A 25,888-nucleotide genomic window follows, 5' to 3' on the forward strand; every position below is an offset into this window, starting at 1 on the left:
AGGAATGTATCTGATTTATTTTGAGTCAGTAAACAAGACCCATTTGCATAGAGCAGAGATTTATCTCTGTGCCTGTGTATAAGTATTGGAAAGTGTGGAGTGAGGTTGATAGTGGATAGGTGAGGTTGTACAGGTAGGTTGAGGCTAATGCCTTCAGTATTAACTATGAAATTAGGACATTGTTTTAATGACAGTGGTTATTTTTAAAGTTTTTTAAACCAAAGATTGACATGCTTACATTTTTGTTTTAAAACATTAATCCACAAAACAAACAGAGTAAAATGAAACAATGTGAGAAACAGAAAAATACATAAACCATGATTTTTGAGAGTGGGAATGAAGAGAAAAGTTAGGTTCTGAATACCTTGTGAAAGAAAAACTGACAGGATTTAGTGACTGGAAATGGGAGAGGCAGAATTGTGTGATACACTCTTTTCTTAAAAGTATTGAAAGGAAAGTATATGAATGTCCTTTAGTAACATTCTTAAAGTTATGAATGAAAAATGTGGAAGTGATTTAATTTTAACAGAAATGATGATTATAGAATTTAGGGAATACATGTGCCTGGTATATACACTTACACATAATTTCATTTTATTTTAGTCATTTATGTATGTCTTACTTCTTCAGTTTTGAGCAGTGGTTTTGTTTTTATTTACGTTTGTATCCCTCATGGAGCTATGTGTATGCCGTGCACATAGCAGGGCTCAATAAATATTTGTTAAATAATGAATTAAATTACTGTCTTTATTCTCGAATGTCATTTTAAAGATCTCTAGGGAAAAGAGTAAGTGGTCAATTTTAGTAACTTTCTAAGTTGAAATTGTTTCGTTGCTGTCATACTTGTTTTGACCTTTGATATTCTTAACTGCAGATTTGAAGGAAGCAGCAAAATTCAATATCGTATAGAGCAACAGCAGCAACAAATGCGGAATTCAACTAGGACTCCCAATCTTGTAAAACATTCTCCATCTGAAGACAAGATGTCCCCAGCATCTCTGATGGATGATATTGAGAGAGGTAAAGTCTAAGTGTATATAATGTTCCTTCACAAGAAATTATTAAGAAACGTTAAGTGAAAATTTTCATTTTAATTAACAAAGGAACTAACTATAAACTTTTATTGAGAGCATAATATTTTTTGTTATTATGGGTTTTTCTAGGGGGAGAGTGTAGTTTATAATTTATGGTATTATGTAATTAAGACTATCTATATGAGAGATTTTTTTGTTTTATTATTCAGGGTAAAAAATTGATTGTCAGATTGTAACTGGAGTTTTCTTCTTTTTGACAGTTGAGATGATTCAAATTCAATTCTTCACAGCATCTTCCTGTCGAAGTTCTTTATGTATAGCCAGACTGTAGATGTCTAAGGTATCACCAAACTAATAGTGAAGTGAGGATGAATAGTAAGCGTAAGCAGCAGGCAAGTTCTGAATTGCTGCTCGCTTCTCAGCAGGAAGATGTTTCTAGGGAGGCACAGTCTTTTGAAAGTAAGGAATTTAAATCTCCATTTTTTCCTAGGTGCAATTTGGGTGTTGGTATTATAGTAATTGTGGTAGGAATAAGACCCTGATCACCAAAGTATGTTTGCTTCTGCACTTTTCCTTCATAATTTGCATGTAGCTCTCCAATTCCACTTGCACCCTTAGGCCCAGTATAGTATTAGTTCCCTAATATATTAGTGTTCCCTTTACAAACAGTAAGGAAGATATAAGTTCCTCAGAACCCTTATTGCTACAAGGGATCTTGAGTTTTATTTTATTATTAAATCATATCTGCTTCCAAAATCTGTTTGAACCATGATGTCATTATATACATGTACACAATAAAATACTGAAACTGAAAATCAAGATATTGAAGCGGAAGAGGAAGCAAATTTGCTAATTATTAAAATATTAAATTTAGATCTGAACTTCCTAGCCACTAAGACGAAAAGGAAAACCCAAGTATCATATTTTGTATTATCTGAGAGACAGGTTCTAAAGAACTAGACTCTTTCCTGCTACTAAATTCTGAAAAGAATTCATCATATGCAACCTATTCTTTGTTATTGTTAGTGCCATTGAGTTGATTCCAACTCCTAGCGACCCTGTGTACAGCAGAGTGGAACCCTGCCTGGTGTTTTTTATGCCATCCTCTCACCTCCTGATGCTATATCAGACAATGCTCTGCTGTTATTCATAGGATTTTCATGACCAGTGTTTTCAGAAGTGAGTGGCCAGGTCCTTGTTCCTAGTCAGTCTTAGTCTGGAAGCTCTGCTGAAACCTGTCCACCATGGGTGACCCTGCTGGCATATGAAATGCTGGTGGCATAGCTTTCAGCATCACAGCAACATGCAGCCACCACAGTATAACAACTGACAGATGGGTGGTGTGGTTCCCTGACTGGGAAACACACCTGGGCTGCAGTGGTGAGAGCGTTGAATCTTAACCGCTAGACAACCAGGAACTTGTTCTAGGGAGCATTTAATTATATAGTATCTTCAACTATAATTTTACAATACAAGAGGTTCCTCTATGTGACAGTTTTTTAGCATAGACTTGAATAGATGCATTGTATTGAAGCATTATGTTATAGAGGGTAAGTTAACATGATCGAAGCATAAGATCTAACTTTGTATAAGAATTTACTTTGAGATGTTTGTATAGTGTGTTCCTTAGACTGTCTTCTCTTAAATATTTTCTTGACCCTACTATACCAGTGCCTACTGTTATGGCTGAATCATCTTTTCAAATTTATGACTAGATGTCTGGCAGTTGTACTAGTATTTCTGTTGTTTAATTTTTACATTTACATCTTTGAGCCATCTGGAATTTTAGTTTGAGAAATAAGAATCCAAATTTCCCTCCTTCCCAATGGTATTGATAAATAGGTATTGATAGAGAATCAACAAATATGGTGTTGATAATGGAGTATATATCAATATCCATTTATTGAATAAGCCATCATTTCTTCTGCTGATATGAAAAGCCATTTTTATCACATGCAGAATTTCTATATAGACTTAAGTCTGTCTCACAACATAAGATATACAAAGGCCAATAAATGTATGAAAAATTGATCAGACTCACTAATGCTTTTAAAATGCGTATTTTAAGATTAAGAGATATTTTTTCATTTATGAGCTTGGCAGTAGCTAAAACATTTGTCAACATCCAATACTGGTGAGGACATAAAGAGAAACAAGTTATGTTCATACATTTTTAAAGGAAGTATAAATTGGCACATATTTATTTTTTGTAGAGGAATTATTTTTCTGCAAAGCGCTTAGAACAGTGTCAAGTACATAGAAAGTACTTGTATAAGGGTTTGTTATCATTATCATCATCCTTATTCGCTAATAAATTTTAAAATAAAAATATGCATATTCCTTACCTAGAAATTCTAGTAATTTCTTCTATATCGAAACTTGTACAAATAGATATCTACATAGTTATATCTATATCAGTCACATAAGAATGTTCCATGCAGCATTTTTCATACTTAGGAGAAAATGGAAAAATCCCAAGTGCCTATCAAGAAAGGAATACAATACTACACATCCATTTAAAAAAAGAGACCACATTTTAGTAACAAAGAAGGCTATCCAGATATATTCTTAAGCAAAAAAGCAAGTTTTTACATATTATATAATATACATATATGTGTGTGTGTGTTTGAGTGTATGAACCATTTTTGACAACAAAATTTGTATGTTTGTAGATGCGTAGAAGAAATTGGAAGAATTATGCTAAAATGGGAGCATTATCTTTGAGAGTTTAGATTATAGGAACTTTTCACTTTCTGTGGTGCAACTTGTTATTTGAAGTTTTACAATGAACTTGTTCTTTTTCAGATAATGATTATTTATTGAATATACAATATAATGTTGAAGAATAGTGTTAATATAAAACCACTCATAATCACACCACCCTACTGCAACTGTGTCAATTTTTGCTTAAAACTGTATATTTTTTACATTATGTTTTTATAGGTAACTACTGTGTGCCAAGTCTTCCCATACATTATTTTAATTAATCTTAAAAATTTTTCTTACGAAATATTTCAAACACATAGAAAATACAGAGAATGATGTAACAGATCATATTCCTACAGCTTAGATTTAACATTTTACCACTTTGGCTTTAGGCTTTAAAAAAAATTACAGAAATCTCTTTCCTTTCCAACACATTCTTCTTTTCCTGTCTATCTGTCACATGTCTGAATGTACTCTAAAAGATTTATATGCTTTTCTATTCTTTGAAGCAGTTTGTCTATGATAGATTTTTCTGATTCTTGATAGTTTGGGTAAATTTCTTTAATGACTATAGGTTTATTCAGGTTTTGCATTTCTTCTTTATGAATTTTGGTAATTCATATTTGTCTTGAAAATTATCAGGTTAATCTACATTTTCAAATTGCTGGCATAATTTATCCATATAAATCTACAATTTCTGTAGTTATGCCTCTTTTTTATTCCTAACACTGATTATTTGTGCCCTTTCTCTCTTTTTCTTGACCAATCTTGCTAGAATTTGATTTATTTTATTAGTCTTCAAAGAACCAGCTTTTGGTCTTAGTGAGACGTGGTATATGTGGTGACTGAGAATGACATCTTTGGAATCAGACTGCTTGCATTCAGATCCCAGCTCCATCACTTATCAGCTGTATGGCCTAGGGAAAGTTACTTAACCTCTTATTCTCTATATATGTTTCCTTATTTGTAAAACAGAGGTAATAATTAGGGTTGCTGAGAGAATAAAATGCAGTAATACCTATAAAGTGCCTAAAGCAATTCCTGGCACTAGGAAGTGTTCAAATATTAGCTGTTTAAATTTTATTATTGTTTTTTTTTCTTGTTCCTTTGTTTACTCTTTCGTTAATATCTGCTCTTTAAAAAAGTTATTTTTTTCTTTGACTTGCTTTGCATTTGCTCTGTTCTTATAATTGGGTGCTTAGCTCATCTATGTTGAATTTATTTCTTGTATGCATTTAAGAGTATAAATATCTTTCTAGATATCACTCTAACTGCATCCACTAAATAAGTAACACTTCCATTGTAGTTAAACTCTAAATATTTTTGTAATTTCCATTTCTTGACAATAAATCATTTATAAAATGTGTTTTGGTTTCCAAACATTGTATGGAATTTAAGGAAAATTTGGGCGGGCTTAAAACAATGATGACATGTTTTCTGCTTATAAATCTTCAATTTGTGTAGGGCTCAGTGGGGATAGTTCATTGCTGTTCTACTTGGTGTCAACTGGAATGACTTGAAGTCTAGCAGCTGGAATCATTTGAAGGCTCACTTAGTCACATGTCTGCCAGTTGATGCTGGCTTTTGGCTGAGACCTTTCCAGGAGTTGTCAGCTGGAAAACCTACACATAGCCTCTCCAGGTGGCCTGGGCTTCCTCACAACATAGTGGCTGGGTTCCAAGAGTAAGTGTCCAGAGAGAGAGAAAGGAAGAAAGAGGATAGAGGGGAGAGAGGTGAAAACTTTATCTTTTTAATTACATGGGCTCAGAAGGCACGTAGCATCATTGTGCGTGTGCGTGTGTGTGTGTGTATGTGTGTGTGTGTGTGTGTTTTAACAGCTTTATTGAGATGTATCTGACACAAAAATCTTCACATATTTAAAGTACAATTTGCTAGGTTTTAGCATATGTATACATCCTTGAAACTACAACCACAACCAAGATCAGGATAATGAACGTATTTATCACCTCAAAAAGTTTCCTCCTGCCCCTTTGTAATCCCTCTCTCCCACTCCTCCCCACCATACCCATTCCTAGGAAACCACTGATCTGCTTTATGTCACTATGATTAGTTTGCATTTTCTAGAAATTTATATAAATGGAATCATACAGTGTGTCCTCTTTTTTGTCTGGATTCTTACACTAAGCATAATTATTTTGAAAATCATCCATTATTGTAGCATGTATCAATAGTTCATTCCTTTTTATTGCTGAGTAGTAATGTATTTTATGGATATATAACAATTTGTTTATCTGTTCACCTGAAGATGGACATTTGGGTTGTTTCCATTTTTTGGCTGTTACAAATAAAGCTGCTATGAACATCACATACAAGTCTTTGAAAAGACAAATATTTTCTTTTCTCTATAGTAAATACGTAGGAGTGAAATGGCTGGATCATATGGTAGGTGTGATTTAACTTTTTAAGAAATTGCCAAATTGTTTTCCAAAGTGGTTGTACTATTTTACATTCCTACCAGCAGTGTACGAAAGATCTACTTCCTCTACATCTTTGTCAACGCTCTGGTCAGTTTTAATAGGTGCATAGTGCTATTTTATTGTGGCTTTAATGTGCATTTCCCTAATGACTAATGATGTTGAGTATCTTTTCATGTACTTATTTGCCGTCATTATATTTTCTTTGGGTAAAATGTCTGTTCAGATCTTTTGCCCATTTTTAAAAATTGGATTATTTATTTTCTTGTTAGAGTTTTAGGAATTATTTATATATTCTGAATACAAGTTCTTTATCAGATATGTGCCTTGTATGTATTTTCTCCCAGTCTTTTCATTCTCTTAACAGTGTCATTTGAAGAGCCAAAGTTTTTAATTTTGTCAACGTCCATTTTATCAATTTTTTTTCTGGATTGTCCTTTTGGTGTCATATCAAAAAAATTTTTGCCTAAAACAAAGTCATAGTAACAAAGGTTTTCTCCTATATTTTCTTTTAGAAGTTTTATAGTTTTAAGTCTAGGCTCCATTTTGAGTTAATTTTTGTATATGGCACATGGTGTGCATCAAAGTTTTTTTTTTTTGCATGTGGATATTGAATTATTCCAGCAGCATTTGTTGAAAAGACTGTCTTTTGTCAAATGGATTACATTTGCACCTTTGTAAAAAATCAATTGTCCATATATGTGTGGGTCCATTTCTGAACTCTTTATTCTGTTACATTGATTTATTTGTTTATTTTTATACCAACACTATACTATCTTGATAATTGTAGCTTTATAATAAGTCTTGAAATCAAGTAGTTTTAGTCCAACTTTGTTCTTTTCTTACAAAGTTGTTTTGGGTATTGTAGGACTTTTCTTCCACATTCACATGAATTTTAGAAATAGCTTCTCAATTTCTTAAAAAGCCTGTTGAAATTTTGATTGGGATTGCATTGAATCTGTAGATCAGTTTGGGGAGAACTGACTTCTTAGCTAATGAGTCTTCTGATCCATGAACACAGTATCTCTCTCCATTTATTTAGATCTTCTTTAATTTCTCTCAGCAATGCTTTATAGTTTTCAGTATACAGATCCATCACATATTTTGTCAGATTTATCTATAATTATTCAATTTTTGGAAGGTATTATAAATGCTCTTGTTTTTATAATTTTAATTTACAGTTACTCGTTGCTAGTATGTAGAAATACAATTGATTTTTGTATATTGTTGCTATATCCTTTAACCTTGCTAAACTCACTATTCTAGTAGCTTTTTGGTAGATACCATCAGATTTTCTACACAGATAATCATGTCATCTGTGAATAATGACAGTTTTACCTCTTCCTTTCCAATCTGGATGCCTTTTATTTCTTTTGCTTGACTTATTGCACCAATTAGAACCTCCAATACAATGTTGAATAGAGGTGGTCAGAGTGGAAAACTTTCTGTTATTCCTGAACCTAGAAGGAAACTGTCAGTCTCTTACAATTATGTGTGATTTCAACTGTAGGCTTTTCCTAGATGTCCTAACTTCCCTTCTATTTCTATTTTGCTGAGAGTTTTTATCAAGAACGACTGTTGAGGGGCTGGCCTGGTGGCATAGTGGTTAAGTACGCACGCTCTGCTTCAGCAGCCTGGGGTTTGCAGGTTCGGATCCCGGGTGCATGCCTACACCACTCGTCAGCCATGCTGTGGGGGCTTCCCACATTAAAAATAGAGGAAGATGAGCACAGATGTTAGCTCAGGGCCACTCTTCCTCAAGCAAAAAGAGGAAGATTGGCAACAGGTGTTAGCTCAGGGCCAATCTTCATCACCAAAAAAAAAAAAGAATGTTGAAATTTGTCAAATACTCTTTCTGCTGTTTTGAGATGGCTTTTATTTTTTGATTTTTAGTATGGGGAATTGTACTGATTGATTGTTGAAACTTTGTTTTCCTGGGAAAACCCTTCTTGGTCATGATGTATTGTTCTTTTAATATATTAGCATTTCTCAACCTCAGCAATATTGGCATTTGGGATTGGATAATTCTTTGTCAGGGGCTGTCCTGTGCATTATAGAGTGTTTAGCAGCATCCCCAGCTTCTACCCACTAGATGCCAGTAGCACAACTTGGCCCAGGTTGTGACAACCAAAAATGTCTCCGGGCATTGCCAAATATTCCCCTAGAGGATAAAATCATCACTGGTTGAGAACCATTGTTATATATTGTTAAATTTGATTTGCTAAAATTTTGTTTATTTTTGCATTTATGTTTGTAACGGATATTGGTTTGTAGTTTTTTTTTTTTTTTTCTTGTAATATCTTTGTTGCGTTTGGTATCAGTAATTCTGGCCTTAAGGAAGGAGTTGTAAAGTATTCCTTCCTTTTTAATTATACAGAAGAGTTTGTGTCAAACTGATATTATTTCTTCTTTAAATGATTGGTAGAATTCACTAGTGAAGCCATCTACACCTGGAGGTTTGTGTGGTTCACCGGGGTGAGGGAAGGTTTTAACTACAACTCAATTTCTTTACAAGATTTAGAGATGCTCAGGTTATCTGTTTCTTCTTGAGTAAAATTTAGTGGTTTATGCCTTTCAAGGAATTGGTCCATTTCATCTAATTTATCGAATTTATGGGCATAAAGTGGTTCACAATATTCCTTCCTATTCATTTAATGTCTGTAGGATCTGTAGTGCTATCATTCTTTCATTCCTGATTTTAGTAATTTGTCATGTCTTTTTTTTTTTTTTTTTTTGGTGAGGAAGATTAGCCCTGAGCTAACATCTGTTGCCAATCCTCCTCGTTTTGCTGAGGAAGGTTGGCCCTGGGCTAACATCCATACCCATCTTCCTCTACTTTATATGTGGGATGCCTGCCACAGCATGGCTTGATAAGCAGTGTGTAGGTCTGCACCCAGGATCCAAACCTGCGAACCCCGGTCTACTGAAGCAGAGTGTGCAAACTGAACTGCTTCGTCACCAAGCCGGCCCCCATGTCTTTTTTTTTAATAAACTTGGTTGAGTTTTATGAATATTATTTATGTTCTCAAACAATCAACTTTTGGTTTCATTTATTTTCATTATTTTTTTTTCTATTCTTTTTTTTGGTTTTTGCTATTTTTTTCCTTCTGCTTTCTTTGGTTTTAATTTGCTTCTTTCTCTGGCTTCTTAATGTACAAATTTAGTTCATTTAATTGAGACCTCTTTTTTTCCCCAATATAATCATTTAATGTTTTAAATTTCTATCTAAGCTGTACTTTAGCTGCATTCTACAAATTTTGGTAAGTTGTGTTTTCATTTTCATTCAGTTTGAAGTATTTTCTAATATATTTTTTACTTTTTTTCTTTGACCCATGGGTTTTTTAGAAGTGTGTTCCCTTCTCAAATATTTGGAGATTATCTAGATTCTATTTATAAATTTTTAATTTTACTTTGTTTTGGCAGAGAACATAATCTGTATAAATTCAATCTTTTGAAATGTATTGTGGGACAAGATGGCATATACTTAGCTTTCTGTGCTTCTCTCCACTAACTAAAACTATAAATCATGGAAATAATGCAAAAGACAACCAAAGGAGAACTCTGAAAGGTGGAAAGAGGAAGGTAATCTGGTTAGGAACCCTAGGAAAGACTAGAAGAACAGTACAGTTAGGGCATCTTATAACCTTCCCCTCCCAGAAGATGACAGTTCAGGCCCAGCATGGCTTAATCCCCTACCTAGCTATAGAAGGCATCCCAGATAGGGTTATTCTTCTCCCACATTGAAAGAAGTATCCAATAACATCAGGCTAGCCCAGACAAGACAAACAAGGGGATGGATAAAATGCCCTGCTGACAATTGTGACCAGGGAAGGTACTCTCCGTTCTCTCCAGGCCTGAGATTCCATTCCTCCACTCAGAAATGCTTCTCGGCCAGGGGCTCGTGACAAGAGGAAGGGCAGGGTCCCCCCACAAAACTGGCAAGGGGGATCCCATCATAAAAAGTGTCCAGCCCAAGAACTGCTCCCTTTCTCTACCAGACATGAGACCCACACCCACACCCAGAGACATCTTATGTATATGTCTGTTGGGGAGATGTTTACTGGCAAAAGGGTCATACCACAGCAAGTACCCGGCTTGGGAAGTTTCTTTGTCTCTGTGGGCCTGAGACTCTTCTCCCCACCCAGAGACATTGTGTGGCCTGCTTCATCAGCAAAGGAGATCCTGCCACAAAAGCAGCCCTGGCATAGGAACTGTTCTCCTTCTCCCCTGGGCCTGAGACTCCTCTCCCCCGCCCCCAGAGACACCATACAGTGAGGGGCACTGACGAAGGGGATCGTGTCACAATGAGTGGCTCCAGTCTTGGAAGTGCTCTCCTTCCCTGCCTGACCTGAGATTCCCGTCCCCCATCAGAGATACTGCATGGCCAGAAGGCACCCACAAGTGCAATCCCATTATGATAAGCACTTCAGCCTGGGAAGCCTGTTCATTACCCCCAACCCCCCAGCACTCTCCCTGCCCTATCACCCTAAGATTTCTCTGTTTCATCCAAAGACATCCTGAGACTGGGTGGCACTGACAAGGGTGATCTCACCACAACAACCATATTGCTACGAAGCACTCTCTATTTTCCCCCGCCCTATGCAGTGCAGATCCTGCCTGGTCTGGGAACCATCCCAGCAGGCCAGAGACTCCCTTTTGCCACGTGTGGGTGTCAGCCTTCCCCACCTGTAGGTACCAGCCTTCCCTGTCTGGTGAAGTTCCTTTCTTCCTTCAAGTAGCACCAGCAGGGACCAGTGAGAATTCCAGCTGCAGGAGATTTACTACAAAGACCAAGATAATACTACAAAGGCTCTGAAAATTAGGTTGTCATTTGAACCAAAGCCCACAAAAGTAGGCAAGGATCTGCATGATAAAATAGAATTTGAAAAATGCAAAACCAAAGAAGATATCAACATTACTGCTTTTTATCTACTGAAATATTTATAGTGAAAGTTATAATGGGAGCTGGCTTTTAAGAAATACTTAGAATATTCCAAATCCCCATTTGGAGGAGAGGGAACCTAAGTAAAGATGCTTCATCAAAATGTTCTCTAGGACAACCAGGAAAAGAATGAAATTCATCTGGGTGAGGTGACGGCAAGATGGTTGAGTAGGAAATACCAACCTTCGTCCCCTGAGGAAAACCAAAAATTAGACAGCTATCCATGAATGAAAATAGCCCTGGAAGGGCTCAAGAGTCCAATTAAGAACTTATAGCAGTAGACCCTCATTTCAGACCCCAGCTCTGTGGCTGCTCCATATGCATCTGCATATTAGACATCAGTGCCACCACCACTATGAGGGCACCCAGAAGCCTGACCCAGTGCCAAGAAGGATCCCCTCAGCCACAGCATCCCCATGGGAGAAAAAGAGATCAGGAGGACCCCCAGTAGCCTTCAGCATTGAAGACTCCAAAAGCCCTCACTGCTGCTGTGGGCATTCGCAGCCTTGGCTACTAAGGCCGTGTGCAATCTTCACTGACACTGATCTCAGGTAATGGAGGTGCACAGAGACTGAACTGCTCAGCCTTTCCTGGAGCCAGAAATGCTGCACCTCACCCAGCCAGTGCCCTTGCATCCACCCACAAGTGAAGGTGTTTTTCTATCAAAACCAGTCTGTAATGGGGGCCAGCCTGGTGACATAGTGGTTAAGTTCATGTGCTCTGCTTCAGCAGCCTGGAGTACATGGGTTTGGATCCTGAGTGCAGACCTACACACGGCTCATCAAGCCATGCTATGGCAGGTGTCCCACATATAAAATAGAGGAAGATGGGCATAGATGTTAGCTCAGGGCCAGTCTTCCTCAGCAAAAAGAGGAGGATTGGCAACAGATGTTAGCTCAGGGCTAATCTTGACAAAAAAAAAAAAACAACAGTCCATAATGTTTGGAAGAGGTGGCTCCTCCATCAAATGCACAGACATCAGTGCAAGGCTACAAGAAACATGACACCACTAAAGGAACACAGTAATTTTCCAGTAATAGACCCCAAAGAAATGGAGAGCTGTGAATTGCTAGACTAAGAATTCAAAATAAAGCTCTGTGAGCTGCAAGAGAACACAGACAACTCAACAAAATCAGGAAAACAATACGTGAACAAAATTAGAAGTTCAATAGAGATCTAGAAATAATAGAAAAGAACCAAACAGAAATTCTGGAGCTAAAGAATATAAAGAATGAAATAAAAAAAAAAAAATGCAGTAGAGAGCATCAACATCAGACTTGATCAAGCAGAAGAAAGAATCTGTGAACTTGAAGATAAGGCATTTGAAATTAACAGTTGGAGGATAAAAAAGATAAAAGAATGAAAAGAGTGGGGAAAGCCTATGTGAATTAGGGGATAGCATCAAGCAAAACAATGTATGAACTATAGAAATCCCAGAAGGAGAAGAGAGAGAGAAAGGGGGAGAAAGCTTAGAAATAATGGCTGAAAACTTCCCAAATGGGGACATCTGGATATGGATATCCATATACCCAGATATATGAAGGCCAAAGGACTCTAAGCAATACCAACCCAAAGAGGTCTTCACCAAGACTTATTATAATAAAAGTGTTGAAAATGAAAGGCAAAGAGAGAATTTTGAAAACAGGAAGAGAAAAGAAACTCCTCACACACAAGGGACCCCAATAAAGATATCAGTGGATTTTTCAGCAGAAACCTTGCAGGCCAAGAGAGAGTGGGATGATATTTTCAAAGTGCCAAAAGAAAAAAAAAACCCTGCCAACCAAGAATATTTTAACCAGCAAAACTGCCCTTTAGAGATGAAGGAGATGTGAAGACTTTCCCAGATAAACAAAAACTGAGGGAGTTCATCACCACCACACGTGCCTTACAAGAAATACTAAAGAGAGTTCTTCAAGCTGAAGTGAGAGGATGCTAATTAGTAACATGAAAACAAATGAAAGTATAAAAATTACTGGTAAAGTTAAGTGTATAGTCAAATTTAGAATACTCTAATACTGTAATGGTAGTGTAAATCACTTAACTCTAGTTTAAAAGTTAAAAGACAAAAGTATTAAAAATAGCTATAGCTATAATAATTTGTTAATTGCTACACAATTTAAAAAGATGTAAATTGTGACATCAGAAACATAAAACATGGGGAAGGGAATATAAGGGTTAAGTTTTTGTATGCAATAGAAGTTAAGTTATTATTAACTTAAAATAGACTTATAACTGTAAGAAAGTTTATGTAGCCTCATGGTAACCACAAAACAAAAATCTCTAGTAGATGCACAAAAGATAAAGAGAAAGGAATCAAAGCATACCACTATGGAAATTCATCAAATCACAAAGGAACTACAAAATAGCAGAAAACAATTAACAAAGTGGCAGTAGTAAGTCCTTACTTATCAAGAATTGCTTTAAGTGGAAATGGATTAAATTCTCCAATCAAAAGACATAGAATGGCTGAATGGATAAAAAACAAGATCCAACCATATGCTACGTACAAGAGACTCACTTCATCTTTAAGGACACATGTAGGCTAAAAATGAAGGGATAGAAAAAGATATTCCATTCCAATGGAAACCAAAAGAGAGGAGGGGTGGCTATACTTATATCAGACAAAAATAGACTAAGTCAAAAACTGTCACAGGAGACAAAGAAAGTCATTATATAATGATAAAGGGACTAATTCATCAAGAGAGTATAACACTTGTAAATGTATGTGCACCCAACAATGGAACACGTAACTGTATTAAAGAAATATTAATAGATCTGAAGGGAGAAATAGAGACAGCAATGCAATAATAACATGGGACTTCAGTACCCCACTTTCAACAATGGATAAATTATCCAGACAGAAAATCAATAGGGAAACATTGCATTTGAACTATACTTTAGACCAAATAGACCTAACAGACTTATGTAAAACATTCCATCCAACAGCAGCAGAATACGTATACATTCTTCTCAAGCAGACATGGAACATTCTCCATGATAGTTCATATGTTTGGTCACAAAACAAATATTAACAAATTTAAGGAGATTGAAATCATGTTAAGTATCTTTTCCCACCACAATGATATGAAACTAGAATCAATAACAGGACGAAAACTGGAAAACTCACAAATATGTGGAAATTAACACACTCCTGAACACCAATGAGTCAAAAAGAAATCAAAAAGGAAATTTAAAACTGTCTTGAAATAAATGAAAATGGAAGCACAGTATACCAAAACTTATGGTATGCAGCAAAAGCAGTTCTAAGACAGTTTATAGCAATAAATGCCTACAATAAAAAAGAAAGATCTCAAATATCCTAACTTTACATCTCAAGGAACTAGGAAGAACAAACTAAGCCCAAAGTTAGCAGAAGGAAGGAAATAATAAAGATCAGAGCAGAAATAAAAGAGGCTATAAAAACAGTAGAAAGCTTAATGAAACTGAGTTGGATTTTTGAAAAGATAAAATTGACAAACCTTATACTAGACTAACAAAGAACAAAAGAGAGAAGATTTACATAAAATCAGAAATGAAAGAGACATTACAAGTGATACCACAGAAGTACAAAGATTCTTAAGTAACTACTGCGAACACTTATATGCCAACAAATTGGATAACCTAGAAGAAATGGATAAATTCCTAGAAACAAACAACCTACCAAGACTCAATCATGAAGAAACAGAAAAGCTAAACAGACCCGATGAGTAAGGATATTGAATCCAGAAAACTCCTAGCAAAGAAAAGCCTAGAACCAGGTAGCTTCACTGGTGAATTCCAACATTTAAAGAAGAATTAACAGGGCTGGCCCCATGGCTTAGCGGTTAAGTGCGCGCACTCCACTGCTGGTGGCCCGGGTTCGATCCCGGGCACGCAGCGACATACCGCTTCTCCGGCCATGCTGAGGCCACGTCCCACATACAGCAACTAGAAGGATGTGCAACTATGACATACAACTATCTACTGGGACTTTGGGGGAAAAAATAAATAAATAAAATTATAAAGAAGAATTAACACCAATCCTTATGAAACTATTCCAACAAATTGAAGAAGAGGAGACACTTTCAAATTCATTTTATGAGGCCAGCCTTACCCTGATACCAAAGCCAGACAAGGACACTTCAAGAAAAGAAAATTACAGGCCAATATCTTTGATGAAAATAGAGGCTCATATGTTCCTCAACAAAATACTAGTAAATTGAATGCAACAGCACATTAAAAGGATTATGCACCATGATCAAGTGGGATTTATGCCTGGGATGCAAGGGTGTTTCAACGTATGCAAATCAATAAACATGATACACCATGTTAACAGAATGAAGGATAAAAATCGTGTGATCTTCTCAACGGAAGCAGGAAAAGCATTTGACAAAATTCAACATACTTTCACAATAAAAATTCTGAACAAATTAGATGTAGAAGAAATTTATTTCAACATAATAAAGACCATATATGACAAGCTCACATCTAACATCATACTCAATGATGAAAAGCTGAAGTCTTTTCCTCTAGGATCAGGAACAAGACAAGGGTGCTCACTCTCATCACTTCTGTTCAACATAGTACTGGAAATCCTAGCCAGAGCAATTGGGCAAGAAAAAGAATTAAATGGCCTCCAAATCAGAAAGAAGAAATAAATTTGTCTCTGTTTGCAGATGACATGATCTTGTGTATAGAAAATCCTGAAGACTTTACTAAAAAACTGTTAGAACTAATAAATGAATTCAGTAAAGTGCAGGATACAAAATCAGTATACAAAAATCAATTGCATTTCTATACACTAAAAACAAACTATTAGAAAGAGAAATATGTGAAATAAGCTACACAGAGAAAGCGAAATACTATATGATTTTACTTATATGTGAAATCTAAAAAAAGAAAAAGTCTAACTCATAGAAACTGGGTGTAGAAGGGTGGTTGCCATGGAATAGGAGATAGGGGAAAAAAGGAGATGTAGGTCAAACTCTCAGTTATAAGGTGAATAAGCTCTGGGGAATTAATGTACAGTATGGTATCTGTAGTTAATAATACTGTATTGTATACTTGAAATTTGCTAGGAGAGCAGATGTTAAGTGTTCCCACCACACACAGACACAAAAATGGTAACTATGTCAGGTGATGAATGTGGTAATTAACTTGATTGTGGTAATCATTTCACAATGTATATGTATATCAAAGCATCACATTGTACACTTTAAATATATGCAATTTTATTTGTCAGTTATACCTCAATAAAGCTGAAAAAAAGAAATTCATCTGTATGGATTGCATTGCATGATATATATTGGGGGAATAAGAAAAGAATCGGAGGATGGTTTCTGCTGAAATAGATTTTAATTTTTGCCATTTTAATTTTTCAAATTCTTTATTATATTTTATTTGAATTACATTTATATTTAAGTATAATAGTATAAATCAATGTGATATGTAGATTTAGACATTGCCTAGGTCTTCATTTTCATAATCCCAACGTTGAAGTGTGGTTTGGATTGATAGTAGAGGAACCTTTTATTTTGGTGGAGGGGTCCTTGAACTGTGTGTGTATGTTGTCCAGAAATGGAACAGGGATGCAGTTTTTGCTGTAAAAATTGCTCTTTTTTAAAAAAAACTCTTTGTTGAGTGGTAACAAAGAGTGTACTCAAGCTCTAACAATAGATGAGTTGCGTGTCAAATCTAAAATGCCAGTTTGCAAGCAGAATTTAAAAACCTATATGGTCACAAGGAAGTGTTGGCAGTGATTGTTCCTGGGGAGTAGGATTAAAGGAACTTGAGGAGGAGGTAGGAAGAGGGATGTTCCTTTTACTTTGTACTAGTAGAGGAGCTTTTTAAATAAAATGCTTTAAATGCTGTAAATGTGTGTTTAGTCTTATTTTCTGGGAAACTAATATTCAAATTTTATTTGATTTAATATTTATATTTAATATTATTTATTCTATCTATCTATTAACTTCTGTTTTATTTTCAGAACTGAAGGCAGAAGCTAGTCTAATGGACCAGATGAGTAGTTGTGATAGTTCATCAGATTCCAAAAGTTCATCATCTTCAAGCAGTGAGGATAGTTCCAGTGACTCAGAAGATGAAGAGTGCAAATCTTCTCCTTCTGATCCAGGGAATTCTGTCTCAGGTCATCCTACCATGTCTGCCATGCCACAGTGCAAGATTCCTGATATACATGCCGGTCATAATAGATACGACAACAGTGGCCTTCTGATGAATACTCTAAGTAAGTACACATAAGCATGAGTAATTGGAAAAGTAAGAATTCACAGTGGAGCCATACTGATTATGATCTAAACTTTGGATAAAGAGAAAGACTCCTATTTTATTCATTAGATACTATTAACCATTACCTTTTTGAATTATTTATTTTCTTTTGACTCTGTGACATAATGCCTAATTGGTTTTTCTCCTATCTTTCTAGATACTTTTCTCTCTGCTTTCCTAGTTTATAATCTTCTACCCACTCATTAGAGCTGGAGCTCCTCAAGGCTTAATCCTAGGTCCTTTTTACTGTTTATTCTATACTCTTTTCCTAGATAATCTCCTCTATATTTCTGTAGCAATTAATAGTTATGTATAGATAACTTGTAAGTTTGCATCTCTGACCCAGACCTCTGACCTCTAGACACATAAGTCCAACATCATCTCTTAGTAAAAGATATTTCAAATTTACTTTGTCCAAAACCAACTTATAATCTTTGGCTGACCATGTTTCTGCTTAGTGAAAGGCAAGATTCATCTAATTATGCAAACCAGAAACCTGATTGTGTTCAAGGGTTGACTTCCTCTGCCTCTTTACAATATAGTCCATCTTTCACGAAGTCCTGTTTATTTTACCTCCTTAGTATTTCTCAAATTCATCTCCCCTTTTTGCATCTTCACCACCATCACTCTAGTTAAACTCACCATTATTCCTTGCTTTACCTATGCAGTGACTTCATAACTGGTTCACCCCTTATCTACTCAAACCCATTTTTGATCCATTATGTACGTTGCAGCCATGTTGATCTTTTCATAATTCAAATATAATTTGTCATCTCTCCTGCTTTAAACTTTTCAATAGCTTGTAATTTCTTTTAGAATAGAGACAAAACGCCTTAACATTATGGTCTTGCTCTTTCTGTTCCAGCAACATTTGCCTTCTTTTTGCCACTATCCTCAAATAGTTTCACATACCTCGGGGCCCTTATACATGCTGTCCGTTCAGCCAGAAACACTTCCTTCTTTTCATGTCATTTACCTTTTCTCCTTTAGATTACAGTTCAAGGTTTACTATATTAAGGAAGTCTTCCTTAACCTTTCTGATAAAGTCAACTCCCTTTTTTTATAGACCTTCAGAAAAATATCTTCTTTATATCAGTTGTCACAATTATAAATTTATTTGTGTGATTTGTTCTCTTCTTCTAAAGTATAAGCTCCAGAGCAGTCTTGTTTATTTTTGCTTATCATTGAATACTAGCACATAGCACGGCACCTGATACATAGTAGATGCTCAGTAAATACTTTTTAATAAAGGAATGCAGATTGATACTCTCTGGGGGAGAAGGGAACTTTCTGTATGTTTAAAACTAATCTCACTGTGTTAATTTATAGTGATAAAGTAAGCAGCTAAGAAAGACTAACTAGCTCTAGCCTGGTAACAGAACAAAACAAGGGAGGAGCCAAGACTGGGTGGCAGAGAGTTAGAGTAAAACTATGAGTTAATTAGGGACCAGGAAAGGTCTTTTGACCTTCCAGTCATTTATGTCTTTAGTGCTATTATTCCTAACTTGAGAGGTAAAATTGGAGTGGCTGACTTCTTGAATGGCCAAATAATGACAAAAGTTTCAGTTCACCAGGAAGATAAACAATTAGGAATTTGTATGCCCATAATAATATATCTTCACCATGTGTGGACGTATATACAGGCATACCTTGGAGATATTGTGGGTTTGGTTTCAGACCTCTGCAATAAAGCGAATATTGCGATAAAGCGAGTCACATGAATTTTTTGGTTTCCCAGTGTGTATAAAAGTTATATGTACACTGTCATGTAGTCTGTTAAGTGTGAAATAGCAATATGTCTAAAACAAGTGTACATACCTTAATTAAAAAATACTTTATTGCTAAAAAATACTAACCATTATCTGAGTCTTCAGTGACTCATAAGGTCTTGGTAGAAGGTCTTGCCTTGATGGTGATGGCTGCTGACTGATAGGGTGGTGGTTGCTGAAGGTCGGGGTGGCTGTGGCAATTTCTTAAAATAAGACAACAATGAAGTTTGTAGCATTGATTGATTGTTCCTTTCACAAGCAATTTCTCTGTAGCATGCAATGATGTTTGATAGCATTTTACCCACAGTAGAACTTCTTCTAAAATTGGACTCAATCCTCTCAAACCCTGCCGCTGCTTTATCAACTAAGTTTATGTAATATTTTAAATCCTTTGTTCTCATTTCAACAATCTTCACGGCATCTTTAGCAGGAGAAGATTCCATTTCAAGAAACCACTTCCTTTGCTCATCAAGAAGCAACTCCTCATCCATTTATAAGTTTTATCATGAGATTGCAGCAATTCAGTCACATCTTCAGGTTCCACTTCTAATTCTAGTTCTTTTGCTGTTTCCACCACATCTGCAGTTACTTCCTCCACTAAAGTCTTAAACTTCTTAAGGTCATCCATGATGGTTGGAATCAGCGTCTTCCAAACTCCTGTCAATATTGATATTTTGATATCTTCTCGTGAATTACGAATGTTCTTAATGACATCTAGAATGGTGAATCCTTTCCAGAAGGTTTTCAGTTTACTTTGCCCAGATCCATCAGAGGATCTATGGCAACTATAGCCTTACCAAATGTATTTCTTAAATAATAAGACTTGAAAGTCAAAATTACTTGTTGATACATGGGCTGCAGAATGGATGTTGTGTTAGCAGGCACGAAAACAACATTAACCTCATTGTACATCTCCATCAGAGCTCTTGGGTGACCAGATGCATTGTCAATAAGCAGTAATATTTTGAAAGAAATCTTTTTTTTCTGAGTAGTAGGTCTCAACAGTGGGCTTAAAATATTCAGTAAACCTTGTTGTAGACAGATGTGCTGTCATCCAGGCTTTGTTGTTCCATTTGTAGAGCATAGACAGAGTAGATTTAGCATAATTCTTAAGGGCCCTAGGATTTTCAGAATGGTAAGCATTGACTTCAACTTAAAGTCACCAGCTGCATTAGCTCCTATCAAGAGAGTCAATCTGTCCTGTGAAGCTTTGAAACCAGGCATTGACTTCTCCCCTCTAGCTATGAAAGTCCTAAATAGCATCTTCTTCCAATATAAGGCTGTTTCGTCTACATTGAAAATCTGTTCTTTAGTGTAGCCACCTCATTAATTATCGTAGCTAGATATTCTGGACAGCTTGCTGCTGCTTCTACGTTAGCCCTTGCTGTTTCCTTTTGCACTTTTATGTTATGGAGATGGCTTCTTTCCTTAAACCTCATGAACCAACCTCTGCGAGCTTCAAACTTGTCTTCTGCAGCTTCCTTACCTCTCTCAGCCTTCATAGAATTGAAGAGAGTTGGGGCCTTGCTCTGGATTAGACTTTGGCTTAAGGGAATGTGGTGGCTAGTTTGATCTTCTATCCAGACCGCTGAAACTTTCTCCATATCAGCAATAAGGCTGTTTCACTTTCTTATCATTCGTTTGTTCACTAGAGTAACACTTTTAATTTCCTTTGAGAACTTTTCCTTTGCATTCACAACTTGGATAACTGTTTGGCACAAGAGGCCTAGCTTTCTGCCTGTCTTGGCGTTTGACATGCTTTCCTCACTAAGCTTAATCACTTCTAGCTTTTGATTTAAAGTGAGAGATGTGCAACTCTTCCTTTCACTTGAACACTTAGAGGCCATTGTAGGGTTATTAATTGGCCTACTTTCAATATTGTTGTGTCTCAGGAAATAGGGAGACCTGAGGAGAGGGAGAGACAGGGAATGGCCAGTCAGTGGAGCAGTCAGGTCACACAAAACATTTATCAGTTAAGTGTGCTGTCTTATATTGGCATGGTTCGTGGCACCCCAAAACAAATACAATAGTAATATCAAAGATAACTGATAATAGATCACCGTAACAAATATAATAATGAAAAAGTTTGAAATATTGTGAGAATTACCAAAACGTGACACAGAGCCGTGAAGTGAGCAAATGCTGTTGGAAAAATCACGCCGATAGACTTGCTCCACGCAGGGTTGCCACAAACCTTCAATTTGTAAAAAACGCAGTAACTTCCAAGCTCAATAAAGCCAAGCACAATAAAACGAGGTATGCCTATGTTAAAATATATCGTTATATATGTGTGTGTGTGTATAAAACAAAAATTGACAGAACTAGGAGAAATTGACAAGTCTGTATTATAATGGGAGATTTAATGCATCTGTAGTCAAGCAGCCACAATTTAGTAAGAGTATAAAATCTTTGAACAACATAATTAACATGCGTGTTCTAATAGTAAATACATAGAATCCTACAATCCAAAAATGTGAAGCGGGCTTTTTTTAAATATATATACAAAATATTTATAGAAATTACTTTCTACTAGGACAAAGAAAATAACACATTCCAGAGAATTTATATCATGATTTCTATTCAACATTGTACTGAAGGTTCTAGCAAATGCAGTAAAACAAGTAAAAGAAATGAAATATAAGAATTGGAAACAAATAATACAATGCCCCTTATTTGTAGACAATGTAATTGCCTACATAGAAAATCCAAGAGAATCAATGAATTATAGAAAGAAATAATAATAAGAGTTTGGAAAGATTGTGGATGCAAAAATTATATGCAGAAGTCAGTAGTGATCTGCTTATACCATTAATAACCATTTGGCATTTCTTTAAAAAAAATAGTGAATTTCTTTTCCTGATATATTTTATCCAAACTAGAAGTTTCCTAATAAGAGGAAATAAACTCTCTCTTACTGTTACTGTCTGAACATTGTCAGATGCAACACCCTCTTTTATAACAGATATTTTTAAGTCCCTTTTACTATTTTGAAATGAATTTTATAGCTTAATATCACCTAGGTACAAACATCTTTGAAAATAATTAATTTAATGAGATATTAAGACAAAATAAAAATAATTTATAGTAAAGTAATATATTTCTTACTTTGTAAATGTTCAGGCATGGCTATACCAGAAGACATAATGAAGTAGCCATATGTTTGCACTTACCTTTAATGAATACATTTGGAATTAGGAAAAGCAAGATAACATTCAACTCATATTGTCAACAGTTTTTCTTTTTATTTAACTTATGGAAATAAGAACTGGAAAAGTATATAGATGTATATTCATAGAATTGTGTATACAGACAAGTATTGAGGTGCTGTACTGCTGACCCAAATGCAAGGAGTTAGCATGACTAATGTGTTTTCCAAAATGATTAAAAAAACAAAATCTTTGTAAAGTTCTGAAAACAACAAAGTAGATTCTTCTTTCAGTTTATGTGATAGTTGCATCCTTATAAATTTCAGTGAATTTTCAATCTCTGCAAAAGAATACTTTTAGTTTATAACAATGCAATTAGGCCTTAAAATTATAAGCAAGTCTTCCAAGTACATTAATATCCCACAGGACTTTGAAAAGTTTTGCAGAATGGAGAAGAGTTCTTTATTGTGCAAGACTAACCCCTCCATTGCAAGACATTTAGCATTCCTAAATTCCCTCCTCACTAAATGCCACTAGCAATCTGCTAATCATCGGGACAAGCAACCCGTCATGTAAATTTCTGTAACATCTCCTAGGGGGCAGTATTACTCTCATTGAGAACCATTGGTTTAGGTGTCTGCATTTGTTATGGGTAAACTTTCTTTTTTCCAAGTCATAATTACCATTTTGATTGAAAACATTTTTCCTTTGCTAAGCATCTCATATTCATATCTCATATCTTCAAAACTGACTCAACATTTTAACTAACAGTCTGGTGATACTGCGCATATAACCTCCATAGCATGAAGTCTATTAAGAAAAGTGGAACTCAGAATGTTTGGGTTTGTGTCACTTGAGAAGCTCATGTTACAGGCATCATGTCAAATTGAGCTTTCTTACACTATACAATAGTTGTATAATGAGTGGAAACTTAAGCCTTGAAAATGGTAAAATGGTTATGGGAACCAGATGTGCAAAAGAAGCTTTAGCATCTTTATCAAATGATATAATCAGTTCTGAAGTTCATGGACTGAGATATCTTACAACTTATAGATAGCATACAAACTACTCCTCTTAAATTGATATTTATATCAAAATATGACAGCTTTTGTTGATTGTGGAGTAGTTAAAAAATACAAGAATTTTTTTAACCATTGTAATTTACTATCCAATGATTTTATCCAATCCTGTAGCTTCAAATAAACCCCCATAATCAGTGACTCCCAAATCTTTATTTGCAGCTCCAGTCTCTACCTTGAGCTCCAGACTTGTGTATCCAATTGCCTATACCATGTATACTTGAATATTTACTAGGTATCTCAAATGTACCATGTCAAAAATTGAACTTGTGATTTTCCTCACACAATGTTACTCCTCTGGTGTTTCTCATCTCAGTAAATGATACTGCCATTTATCCAATTGTTTAGACCAGAAACCTTGGGTGTCATTCTTCACTTTTCTCTTTCTCTCATGCCCTAAATCCAATGCTTTTTGATAATCCTGTAAGCTCTATCTATCTTAAAAGTATATTATAAATCTTACCACTTAGCACCACCTCCCCCTGAACCACCTGAGTAAAAGCCAATATTATTTCTTATGTGAGAAAGTTAATAGACTCATAACTGCTCTCCCTGATACATTATATTCTATTCCCTTATGTACAATAGTGTTCAAGCCATTTGCTTGCTTAAATTTTCCAATGAATTCCCGTTACATTTCAAACAAAATCCAAAATTTTTACCATGACCTAGAAACCGTGGTCTTCTGCATATCTTTCTGACCTCATTGCCTACCATTCTGTTGCTCATTCATTCCCCTCCAGCCATAGTGGCCTTCTTGCAGTCAGAGAACACAGCAAGCATGCTTCTGCCTTGTGGCATTTGTATTTGCCATTCCCTGAGCCTGAACAGTTCCCTGACTCTCCGTATTTTCATGACTTTCTCTCTACATTTGGATCTCTGTTCAAATGTCACCCCTCAAGGAGGCCTTCCTCACTACCCTACCTAAAATAGCACCTCCCACCACTCTCTCCATACCCGTCTTCATTTTTTCATAGTATTTATCCTACTTGGCATTATATTATATATTTGTTTATTTGTTTACTGTCTGTCTCCCCCACTGGAATGTAAGTTCCATGACTGTAAGCACATGGATGAATTACAAAAGGGATCAATGATGAATTACTCTTAACATACACTACTTAACGATTTTGAGTGAATTTTAAGTAAAAAGCTATATAAAATTTTTTTCACTCTTCAAAATGATATATTCTAATCTTCTAAACCACATTTTCTCTCATTTCCTGGTATAATTAAATCAGTGATGTAAAAAGAAGGGTGATGTTGGTATATGAAAGAAGACTAAAATAGATGCCAGGTGATACAAAAACTATGCTGACGATTGATGGTTTATTTTTTTCTTTACAGGCCGTATTAATTATATGAGTTATTAATGATGTGACTAAGTTATAGGATCAGCAGTCTGATTATTAATGACAAAATGCTGACTAACAAGATCACCGTTGGGTTATATTTTGCGTAATAGTTATGTTTTCCAAAAATAAATCTATTTTTCTATTTTAGGAAATGATTTGCAGCTGAGTGAATCAGGAAGTGACAGTGATGACTGAAGAAACGTTCAGCTATAAATATAAAATTCACAAGGCGTGATTATTTTTTATTAAGAATAAATATCCTAAGATTGAGGAAAGTGTATGTTAACTTTTGATGATAAAAGAAATTAAATTAGATTCAGCATTTTGAGTTGATGTTACATTTTTGACCTTTTATGAGTACCAGCATTTTCATGTGTTTTTCGTTTGATTTTAACAAAACTTTTTTGAAGTTTTGCAGATAAGAAAACAGACTCAGAGGTTAGGTGACTTGCCCACACACTGCTAGTTAACAAGTGGCAGATCAGATGTTCAAGCTCAGTGCTCTGTTTTCCTACTCTGCTGTCTCCAATTGTGAAATGTCAAAACTGTTGATTTATAATAAATGTCCATGGTTTTAATTAAATCTCTGAGCCTCTTTTATCTAATAGTCCTTAAATTTTCATTGAAAATATTTAAATTCTTGACGAAATTAAGCTACAATTTAGGGTAAAAGTAAAGCTAAATAATTGTTTTAATGAAACAACTGTTCTCTTACCTCTTACAATATTTTTCATTATTTTATTTATTTTTTCCTTTGCTGAGGAAGATTTGCACTGAGCTAACATCTGTTGCCAATCTTCTTCTTCTTGTATGTGAGCCGCCGCCACAGCATGGCCACTGACAGACGAGTGGTGGAGGTCCGTGTCGGGAAACCAAACCTGGGCCGCCGAAGCAGAGGGTGCCAAACTTAACCACTAGGCCACTGGGGCTGGCCCCATCGTTTTCTTATGTTGCTTTTGAGAGAAAAATTAGCACTTAATTGTTAAGGAGATAAATAATTAATATTTACATCTATAATATTTTTGAATTTGGGGGAAATAAATATTAGATTATAGTCAAAAGCTACTGACCAGTAGCAAGTTCTTTTGTTTTTAATTAATAAACTTCATTTTTTAGATTCACAGCAAAATTGAGCAACAAGTACAGAGAATTCTCGAA

The 25,888-nt window shown here is 35.5% G+C and overlaps 1 protein-coding gene across 2 annotated transcripts in view; it reads left to right on the forward strand.

The window, feature by feature from the left end:
• The window catches only part of EAF2 (ELL associated factor 2), a 44,605-nt gene extending 19,303 nt beyond the window's left edge, over window positions 1-25,302 (forward strand). For both annotated transcript variants that reach the window (XM_004436515.2, XM_087439426.1), the window contains 3 exons: window positions 875-1,020; window positions 17,083-17,340; window positions 24,879-25,302. In XM_004436515.2, the coding sequence (XP_004436572.1) occupies window positions 875-1,020; window positions 17,083-17,340; window positions 24,879-24,925 (451 nt within the window). In that variant the 3' untranslated portion in view covers window positions 24,926-25,302. The remainder of the gene's footprint in view (window positions 1-874; window positions 1,021-17,082; window positions 17,341-24,878) is intronic.
• Window positions 25,303-25,888: the final 586 nt, after the last annotated feature.

Source organism: Ceratotherium simum, chromosome 15 (genome assembly GCF_057802395.1).
Source record: "Ceratotherium simum simum isolate JZ-2026a chromosome 15, ASM5780239v1, whole genome shotgun sequence".
In the NCBI taxonomy this organism is placed as follows: domain Eukaryota; kingdom Metazoa; phylum Chordata; class Mammalia; order Perissodactyla; family Rhinocerotidae; genus Ceratotherium; species Ceratotherium simum.